General features: G+C 41.4%; 1 protein-coding gene across 1 annotated transcript; it reads right to left on the bottom strand.

Moving 5' to 3' along the window:
• Positions 1 to 2,271: 2,271 nt before the first annotated feature.
• Positions 2,272 to 10,082, bottom strand: LOC140483654 (beta-microseminoprotein-like). Its single transcript, XM_072581995.1, has 3 exons — positions 9,876 to 10,082; positions 5,586 to 5,685; positions 2,272 to 3,340 (listed from the first exon to the last, which is right to left on the bottom strand). Exons 1-3 carry the CDS (start codon positions 9,964 to 9,966, stop codon positions 3,220 to 3,222), a joined length of 312 nt encoding a protein of 103 aa, XP_072438096.1. The 5' UTR covers positions 9,967 to 10,082; the 3' UTR covers positions 2,272 to 3,219.
• Between the last annotated feature and the right edge of the window lie 927 nt (positions 10,083 to 11,009).

Raw genomic sequence — 11,009 nt, 5'->3', positions numbered from 1 at the left:
AAGCATATGTAAGGTATAGACAGGATAGATTGAGTGAATCCTTAAGAGTATTAAGGCAGTAGGAGTGTACTAAAGGGGACCAAAAGGGGACATGAGATAGCTTTGGCAAATAAAGTTAAGGAGAATCCAAAGGGTTTTTACAAATACATTAAGGAGAAAAGGGTAACTAGGGAGAGAATACGACCCCTCAAAGATCAGCAAGGCAGCCTTTGTGTGGAGCCGCAGGAGATGGGGGAAGATACTAAATAAGTATTTTGCAACAGTATTTACTGTGGAAAAGGTCATGGAAGATACAGAATGTAGGGAAATAGATGGTGACATCTTGAAAAATGTCCATATTACAGAGGAAGAAGTGCTGAATGTCTTGAAATGCATAAAGGTGGATAAATCCCTAGGACCCAATCAGGTGTACCTTAAAAATCTGTGGGAAGCTAGAGAAGTGATTGCTGGGCCGCATCGATAGTCACAGGTGAAGTGGTAGTAGACTGGAGATTGAGTAATATGGTGCCACTGTTTAAGAAAGGTGGTAAGGACAAGCCAAGGAACTATAGACCAGTGAGCTTGACGTCGGTGGTGGACAAGTTGTTGGAGGGAATTCTGACGGATAGGATGTACATGTATTTGGAAAAGCAAGAACTGATTAAGGATAGTCAACATGACTTTGTGCGTGGGAAATCATGTCTCACAAACTTGATTGAGTTTTTTGAAGAAGTAACAAAGAGAATTGATGAGGGCAGCAGAGTGGTAGACATGACCTATATGGACTTCAGTAAGGTGTTCGAAAAGGTTCCCCATGGGAGACTGGTTAGCAAGGTTAGATCTCATGGAATACAGGGAGAACTAACCATTTGGATACAGAACTGGCTGTAGAAGACAGAGGGTGGTAGTGTCTGGTTGTTTTTCAGACTGGAGGCCTGTGACCAGTGGAATGCCACAATGATCAGTGCTGGGTCCGCTACTTTTCATCATTTATATAAATGATTTGGATGTGAGCATAAGAGGTGAGGCTAGTAAGTTTACAGATGACACCAAAATTGGTGGTATAGTGGACAGTGAAGAAGGTTACCTCAGATTACAACTGGATCTTGATCAGATGGGCCAATGGACTGAGAAGTGGCAGATGGAGTTTAATTTAGATAAATGCGAGGTGCTGCATTTTGGGAAAGCAAATCTTCGCAGGACTTATACACTTAATTACAAGGTTCTAGGGAGTGTTGCTGAACAAAGAGACCTTGGAGTGCAGGTTCAAGTTCCTTGAAAGTGGAGTCGCAGGTAGATAGGGTAGTAAAGGCAGTGTTTGGTATGCTTTCCTTTATTGGTCCGAATATGGAGTACAGGAGTTGGGAAGTCATGTTGCAGTTGTACAGGACATTGGTTAGGCCACTGTTGGAATATTACGTGCAATTCTGGTCTCCTTCCTATTGGAAAGATGTTGTGAAACTTGAAAGGGTTCAGAAAAGATTCTCAAGGATGTTGCCAGGTTTGGAGAATTTGAGCTATAGGGAGAGGTTGAACAGGCTGGGGCTGTTTTCCCTGGAGTGTCAGAGGCTGAGGGGTGACCTCAGAGGTTTATAAAATCATGAGGGGCATGGATAGGATAAATAGACAAAGTCTTAATGCTGGGAAGGGGGAGTCCAGAACTAGAGGGCATAGTTTAGGGTTAGAGGGGAAAGATATAAAAGAGACCTAAGGGACAACTTTTTCACGCAGAGGGTGGTATGTGTATGGAATGACCTGCCAGAAGAAAAGTGGTGGAGGCTGGTACAATTGCAACATTTAAAAGGCATCTGGATGGGTATATGAATAGGAAGGGTTTGGAGGGATATGGGCCGGGTGTTGGCAGGTGGGACTAGATTGGGTTGGGATATCTGTTGGGTATGGATAAGTTGGGCCAAATGGTCTGTTTCTGTGCTATACATATCTATGACTCTAATACTTGTAAATAACCATCTGTAAGCTTACTTTGTAAGTAAACTAATATTTCATATCCATTCTGGTGCATAATTAAGTTATTGGATCTCATTGAATGATAATAGAACCTTGGCTGCTGTCCACACAGATGTTTGAAAGGTGATTAAAACTCTGAAGCAATTTAGCACAGAGAAAAAAAAATTAGCTCTTAGCACATTCAAGACATCCCTTACCACTTCACAACTAATATTATTTCAAATGCTGTAACTTGTGTAGAATAACACCCAAATACTGTAATAATGATGTTGACTGAAGGATCTCAGTAATTTTGAAAGTTTTATTAAAAAATAATCTCTTTATTAAATATTTTGCTAAATTTCACTCACCATTTAGGAGTTTGTCACAGTTCCCAAACAAAGATAAATGGTATAAATACATGAATGTAAAACAGATTATAATACAGAACTAGTCTATTTGAAGGATGGAAACAGTTGAGAAACATCTGATTACTGGAAACATGGAAACCAAAGTAAATTTTTCTTTGTGATCTAGCAGCCTGGAATGAAGTTTTTTTGGTTTTGAAATGTTTTAGGATTCAATTTATATTTTTAATCCAAATTAGATCTACTAACATACCATGACTATTGAATTATCTTGGTTCAGCACAAGCCATTCCCCTAATGTGAAAAGGGAGTTCTAGAAAAGGGTTATTTCAATACTTAAAGCAGCCTGCTACAAATCAACTGTGACATTAGATTATGTAGGAGACTCCGTCCACATTTTGCATTGTTTCATCCAATAAGTTTGTTAATATTGCATTTTATATTGTGTCGTCTAATAAGTTTGTTACTTTACAACTTTGGTGATAATTATCTTTGTGCCAATCCCCAAGGATATTTGGTGGAGTTGCATTTAAAGTGATCTATTATGTTCAAAGGTTCGAAGTTCTTAAAACTTCTTTGGCTCATTCAAACACTTATTTTTGTAAACAATCTTGGCGACAATAATAACAAGACTTCAGTTAGTTAAAATTAACTTTGTTCTCGAGGCAAGTTAAATTCAGGCACAGTCAAAAGAAATAATCAGAACTACTTGGTCTGTTTCCAGATATCTATAAAAACAATAGTTGAATATTCATATTAATATCAGCTGTACAATGCAGTCACTTATTATGCTTGTCAACATGAACATGAAAGCTTTTTTTAAAGCTTGATTCAAGAAAGAACCTTGTCTTTGTTTAAAAAAAACAAAGAGTGTGTCATCAAGGATGAAGATGAGAGGAAGAATCATTCCATGAAGTGATTAGGTTCAGCCAACCCAGCTGTAAGCATAGCACTCTCTTTCTGGATCAGAGCGATACACAATCCGGTAACCACAATCCATATATATAGGTTTACACTTCTTAGGCCATGATGTTGGTCTCATTGGTCTGTACAAGAGATAAAAACGATCTGTTTAAACGAATCCTCAAATTATGTAACCCAAGTAACAATTCGTCATCAGCTTGGCAATGGACTCAAAACAATTGCTTGATGTTTGAAAAGTTCACTAAATCAAAAGAGATTGATTCTATCAGTTTGCTACCAATCCCTAACAACCACCTAGCTTTACACCATCTGATTTAACTAAACTGAGTGGTTATGAAGGTGATTGAAGTAGAGTTTATGGCAAGTATCTTGAAGGCAAATGTGCAAAGTCAGTTTCTGTAAATCTCTTCAATGGTTGATTTTTACATTTAAACAGTCCTAAACAGTGTTTCTTCCTGTTTGAACATATGTACCAGGGCAAATATAAAGGTCAATAGTACAAATATTGCTACTGCTTCAGTGCCTAAAGATTGTGTGTGTGTGTGTGTGTGTGTGAGAGAGAGAGAGACACACACACACACAAACAAACACAGACTTTTCATAGCCTACTCTTATAGGCAACTTTGAATATTTAAAGTCCTTTCTGGAGTTAAAAAGGATCACTGGCTGGGACAGCATTTATTGCCCAGTCATAAAGTCATCGAGATGTACAGCATGGAAACAGACCCTTTAGTCCAACTCATCCATACCGACCAGCTATCCTAACCTAATCTAGTCCCACTTGCCATCACTTGGTCCATATCCCCCTAAACTCTTCCTATTCATATACCCATTCAGATGCCTTTTAAATGCCTCCACCACTTCCTCTGGCAGCTCATTCCATACACGCACAACGCTCTGCATGGAAAAGGTACCCCAAAGGTCCTTTCTTTATCTTTCCCCTCTCATCCTAAATGTATGCCCTCTAGTTCTGGATTCCCCAAACCCAAGGGAAAAACTCTCTGCTTATCCTATCAATAACCCTCATGATTTTATAAACCTCTATAAGATCACTCCTCAGCCTCCGACGCTCCAGGGAAAACAGCCCCAGCCTATTCAGTCTCTCCCTATAGCTCAAGGAAGGAGACCAGAATTGCACTCAATATTTCAAAAGTGGCCTAACCAATGTTCTGTACAGCCATAACATGACCTCCCAACTCCTGTATTCAATACGCTGATTACCAAAGGATAGCATACCAAATCTTCACTATCTTATCTACCTGCGACTCCATTTTCAAGGAATTATGAAACTGTACTCCAAGGTCTGTTTGTTCAAAAACACTCCCTAGGACCTCACCATTAAGCTTTGCTTTTCCAAAATGCAGCACCTCGCTTTTATCCAAATTAAACTCCATCTGCCACTCCTCAGCCCATTGGCCCATCTAATCGATTTGGCCCTTGCTGCCCAAGGGGATTGCTGGTAATCTGTAATTTAATTGTATATACACTGGCTACTTCAGATAGTAGGGTCAGTCATACAAAAGCAAAATATTTCAAATTTCCAGCATCTGCAGTAAGAACAAAACAGGGCTGGAAGAATTCAGACATCTGTGTAGAGAATAAGTTAGATTAAGAATTCAGATTAATGACCTTTTGTGGGATGAGAGCCAGCAAAACAAAAGGGTTTTATTCTCAAAAACGGCATTACCAAAACGTTTGGGATTTTACAACAGACAACTTCATGGTAATTTTGAACGGTTTAAAAATAATTGCCAAAATTCTCAAAATTACTGGACCACTAATTAGCCTCTATGCTAATAAACCTCATTTGAGATATAAAGTAATAGGAGCAGCATGGTGGCTCAGTGCTTAGAATTGCTGACCCGCAGCATCAGGGACCCAGGTTCAATTCCGCCCTTTGGTGACTGTCTGCTTGCACAATCTCCCAGTGTCTGCGTGGGTTTCCTCCCAAAGTCCGAAGATGTGTGGGTTACGTGGATCAGCCACAGGAACTGCAAGGTTACAGGGATAGGGTGGAACTAGGTGAGATGTTCTTCAGACACTCTGGATTTAATGGGCCAAATGGTCTGCTTCAACACTGTGTGGGTTCTATGAAGCAAAATTTAAACTTGATAATAATTAGCTTAATTCCACACTGCAATTGTAGTGCACTAGCAATACTGGATATGACTGCGAGATGCTGAACTCAGCTTACAATAGGACAATTTGTAGAATTTTGTCAATTAAATTTAAATTTGAGAAAAATCATTTGGAAAAGAAACGTATTAAGATTAAGAGTTTTAGGATTAAATAAGAAGCAGCTGGTATGTTTGAAAATGGAAATAGCAAAAGATTAACAATTGTCAGCTGTCTAAAAGTTATACTCACGTGACACAGTGGTAACCTCCTTCTGCACAGTAACACTTGTCACAACCTCTTTGAAACTTTTGACCAGGTTTGAAAATTTTGTCCTTGTATTTGCATTTTCCTGCAAGCAGAGCAAATGGACATTTAGAATTGAGGTTTTGGTCAATCCAACGGCTTTGAACAGGAATTAACATGGGATAAATTACACAGCACTGTCTTTGTTTTCAGGCTTGCTGATTTCACACTACTAACTGGCTAGAAGCCCAAGAGTGACTAATGTTATGGGGCAGCATTTGCCAAGTTTTCTCCACACATATGGTTTGTTCCTGGGTCAGTGAGTCTGTATAATTTTGATTTTAGTCCTTTCCATTAGAAAAATGGAGCCAAATGTTTTTCCTTCCTTGGATCACTATTCGCATTTCTAATTTAGATGGGAGTTCAGGTAGTTCTACACTAATACAACACTTGGTTTAGATTTGTGACAAAGCCAACATTTTTTCTAAAAACATGATTAATTGATATTTGAACACATTATTTGAAGTGTACTGTAAGTGCAATTTCGACAGCATGAAAATTTGATAGCATCCCTCAAATCTTTTCTTTCTCTCATGATGAAGTAATAGAGCAGTCAGGGTGTATTGACCCATAACAGGGGGATCGTCCATTGGAATATTGGATGGGGTTATAATCATCAAGCGCTCAATATTTTAACTCTTACAGTTGAAGAAGTTGAATGAATAATGTTCCAACGTTAGAAGTGTGATTGTATTACTGAATTTAGGTGTGCTGTTTCAGCTGTGGAACACTTGCTAGTCAGGCACAGGAAATTCACGTGCAACATTAAGCATGGCTGTAAGAAACCATATTATTTAGTACAATCGTTTTCCCCTCCCCCCAAAAGAAAACTACCTGACCTTGTGTAATGATAATTTCGTAGAAACGCCTCATCGCTGTGGGAGTTGGATGCCTTTAATCTGTGTAAACAGTGCTCTTAAGTAATGGGAGTTGGCACCAGTATAAACATGGAATAAATGGCTCCATATGGCATACAATGGTAGTATACCTACCTCTTGCCCAGCGGCTTCAAGTCCCATTTGCCATGGAGTTTAGAACAATAAAAGTAGAGCAGTCTCAGCCCCCACCCCCCGTAAGCAGTAGAAATGAACCACCAGTCTGAATTGCGACTTGCTGCTCCTTCCACATTAATTGGATTTCCACCATGTCCAGTGTTAAAGACTATAGTGCTGGAAATGTACAGCTGGTCAGGCAGCATCCGAGGAGCAGGACAATCGATATTTCAAGCATAAGCTCAACAGGAATGGGGGGTGGCCCAAGGAGCCCGAGATATAAATGGGAGAGGGGTGGGGCTGACAGGGGAAGGTAGATGGGAATGTGATATGTAGATGAAGGTGGGGATGAAGGTGATAGGTCGGAGAGGACGCTGGGGCGGATAGGTGGAAAGGAAGATGGACAGGTAGGACAGGTCAAGACGCCGGTGGCAAGTTAGGAGGCTGGATCTGGGATAAGGTGGGTGGGGAAACTGGAGAAATCTATCATCATATCCCATCCACTCCCACACTGAAGGTGTTGGTTTGTCTGATGAGGCAAAGCAAGTTTTTTTTTTATTCCAACACATGTAGTTCCACAGAGTGGGAAGAAATATCCGTAGAAACTATAAAATGCTGGAAAGAGCACATGCCACTTTTTCAGGCTGCATTCTGACTTGTCAGCTGACAATGGAATTTCAGTATTTGATTTAATTTAGAATTTTAAAAATTAACATTTGCAACAGCGTCCTTTCCAAAGTCAATCCGGGCATTCCCCAACAGGAAACCCTGGATGAATCAGGACATACAGAACCTGCTAAAAACTAGGTGTGATGCCTTCAGATCAGGAGACCCAGTCAACACAAGGATTCCAAGTATGACCTTTGCAGATTCATGTGAATCCAAGGAAAGTGATGGGACCAGACTGAGTACCAGGCCATGCACTCAGAGCATGTGCAGATCAATTGGCAGAGGTCTTCTCGGACACCTTCAACCTCTCCCTGCAGTAGGTCACTGTCCCTGCCTGTTTCAATGAGGCCAACATCATCCCTGTGCCTAAGAAGGCTCATGCAGCATGTCTCAATGACTACCGCCCAGTGACCCAGTGGTGGTCATGAAGTGCTTTGAAAGACTGGTCAGGGTGTTAATCAACTCCCCACTACTCCTGACCCACTCCAATTTGCCTATTGGCCCAATAGATCCACGTCAGATGCCATATCACTTGCTCTTCACTCCTCCCTAGAACATCTTGACACCAACAACAGCTACATAAGAATCCTACTTGTTGACAATTCGGCCTTCAACACTGTTATTCCCTCGAGACTGATTACTAAACTGAGTGATTTTGGACCAAGCCCCACTCTCTGCAACTGGATCCTCAGTTTCCTGACCCACAGGCCACAATCAGTGAAGATTGAGGACAATATTTCATCATCACTAACACTCAGCACTGGAGTTTCCCCCCCCCCCCAGATGTGCATACTCAGCCCCCTACTGTACTCACTGTATACTCATGACTGCATCACCAAATACTATTTACAAGTTCGCTGATGACACCACCATAGTCGGTTGAATCTCAGATGGTGATGAAACAAACTACAGAAGGGAGGTGGAACACCTGGAAAAGTGATGCACTGAGAACAACCTGGCTCTCAATGCCAGTAAAACCAAGGAACTCATTATTGACTGGATGGGGCGGGATGTTACTCATGCCCCCCTACACATTAACAGCACAGAGGTGGAACGAGTGGAGAGTGTCAAGCTCCTGGGAGTGGTCATTCACAGCAAGCTTTCTTGGACTCTTCATGTAGATGCACTGGTTACAAAGGCCCAACAACGTCTCTTCTTCCTCAGGCAGCTGAGGAAATTTGGCATGATGGCAAATACCCTTGCCAACTTTTATAGGTGTGCCATTGAGAGCATTCTGTCTGGATGTATCACTACCTGGTATGGTAACTGTACCATTTAAGATCAGAAATGGTTACAGAGAATAGTGACCTTGGCCTGGACAATCACAAAGGCCAACCTCCCATGTATAGAATCCACCTACCAGGCCCACTGTGAAGGAAAGGCTGCCAGCCAGCATTCTCAAAGATCCATCCCACCCTGGCAATGTTTTTCTACAACCTCTGCCATTGGGGAGAAGGTACAGAAGCATGAACACACACACTAGCCAGTTTCAAAACAGTTTCTACCCTACTGTTGTTAGAATACTCAATGGACTCACAAAGTCTTAACATTCGCCTGTATCTGTTTTATGTTTTTGCCGCTGTTTACCTATTATTTACTACCTATGCTACTTAACTCTGATCTGCCTGTACTGCTCACAAGACAAAGCTTTTCACTATGCCTCAGTACTCGTGACAATAAATTCAATCGAAAGGACTTGCACCGAATATTAATCTTGACTAAAGTGTAGACATTTTCTGCATATAGGTGTTCACTGTGCACAATGTTTCTCCGAGCATACTAATGATCGAACTTAAAACGTGTAATAAAAACAGAATTTGCTGCTAGACTCAGCAGGTCTGGCAGTATCTGTGGAAAGAAAGGCAGAGTTCATATTTTGAGTCCGGTATGATTCTTGTTCAGAACACCCAGAAGTTCTATTTGCTTAAAACAAGCTTTAACATACAGGAGCTGGGGCAGTTGTAGGTTTCGTAGTATAAAAGCAAAACACTCCAATTTAAAGAAAAAAAACAGATTGCTGGAAAACAAACCTGCATAATCTGTAGAGAGAGAGAAAAACAGAGTTAACGTTTCGAGTCTGGTTTGTCTGTTCAGTACCAATTCTTAAAAATTAAAAACTGTCTCGGTCTACACACATTTTGCCAGACCTGCCTAGTTTCTCCAGGACTTTTTACTAAAAATTCAGATCTCCAGCATCCCCAACACCAAGCAGCAAGCCTGCAGGATCAACATTGGGCCACCCGGCGGCTAAACATTCTGATGCATCGTTACAACTGAGGAAATAATAACCCTTCAAAACTTGTTCCCACTCCACTGGTTCAGCACCTTCCAAATTCTTCCTACTTTTCTGATTCAGCAACCCCAAGTGAACCCGACCACTGTCCATTTTCCCCCTCTTCACTTCTGAAGAACGGTCACTGGAGTCGAAAAATTAACTGGTTTATTTTTCCTCTCTCCACAGATGCTAAATTTCTCTGCAGCAATTGCTGATTTTTTTTTGTGACCGTCCTGTTGCACCGGCTGCAGTTGAGAGAGGGCAGCATCTGTAGGAGGAAACTCTTCTTTAATTGCTTACCCAGTCCCTGATAGACCGCTGCCTCGGACACCCAGAGCAGGATCAAGCTGAGGCAGAGCGCTGCGAGACGCCAAGAGCAGCCGGGGACCATGGCGAGCAGAGAGCTCCACAGCCAGTCACAGCGAGCCCCACACCGCCTGGTCTTATATACTCGCAGCCAGCACAAACCACTTGCTTCCGTGCGCTGTTTCTTGGCCGCTCTGTCGCTCGCTGAGTCCCGCAGCTATCTGCCCCTCCCCTCCTCTGACACCCACCTCGGTAAATATTGATTCAGTCGGCGCGCCAGGAATCTCCAACATTTCCTCCTGGAGTCAGAAGCCTCGCCACCCCCAGTGTAACAAACTCAGAGCCCCTCCTCCCCCCCCCCTTCCCTGTATCAGAAACAGCAAGTGGAATCCTGGAATAAGACCCAAAACAAAACTGGAACTGTGTACTTAAGTTGTAGTGAACTGTTGTTTCACAGATTGGAAGGAAGTCTAAGGGATAGTTCTCTGGGAGTCAGCAATAGGAGCACGACTTGATTTATATTAACGACCGAACACAATTAGGAAGATATGCTGGACACATTGAGGACAGGTTAATTGACAGAAAAAACACAAGCGCAAACAGCTTGGCTCCTATTCTTAAGTTCTTATGATTTTTAAACAATTTGACCTACATAAGAACATTTGCTTTGACCGTGAACCTATTCTGATCTACCACACTTTTATGATTAGCATTATTTCTCCTGATTATCACCTGGTCTTCTAGCACAGCCCAATTCCAGTTTATCCAATCTGTTTTGATGAATAATTCAAATCCTTAGATTCAATCCATACAAAATCAGATTTTAGACTTTGTTAGATTTGGATTCTACCTATTCAAAAGAAATTTCTTCATTAAGCTTGTTTTCATCTTGGTGGACTATTTAAAAGCATTTAACCACATTATTTGGTTGCTTCCATTTGCTGAGTAGCATTCGAGTTGGCTTTTGTTTAGAATAAGTTAAGCCATTTAGAATTGGATATCCAAACTTAAAAGGAGTTGCCTGACAGGGGATTCAGAATCTCTTTAGTTCAGGCACTGACTCTGAGCTGGCTGATCAAAGCCAGTGTACTATGCACATGTAAATAAAAGATGACTTGATGATGAGAT

Source organism: Chiloscyllium punctatum, chromosome 12 (genome assembly GCF_047496795.1).
Source record: "Chiloscyllium punctatum isolate Juve2018m chromosome 12, sChiPun1.3, whole genome shotgun sequence".
NCBI lineage: Eukaryota > Metazoa > Chordata > Chondrichthyes > Orectolobiformes > Hemiscylliidae > Chiloscyllium > Chiloscyllium punctatum.
Note: the sequence above shows the minus strand (reverse complement) of the source record. Positions and strands in the feature narration are given on the sequence as shown.

Excerpts from the sequence above, each read along its gene's own strand:
- LOC140483654 (XM_072581995.1), bottom strand. The coding sequence starts at position 9,966 with ATGGTCCCCGGCTGCTCTTGGCGTCTCGCAGCGCTCTGCCTCAGCTTG. Across the intron at positions 5,686-9,875 it reads AGCGGTCTATCAGGGACTGG|GAAAATGCAAATACAAGGAC; the intron begins GTAAGCAATTAA and ends CTCTGCTTGCAG. Across the intron at positions 3,341-5,585 it reads GGAGGTTACCACTGTGTCAC|ACCAATGAGACCAACATCAT; the intron begins GTGAGTATAACT and ends TCTCTTGTACAG.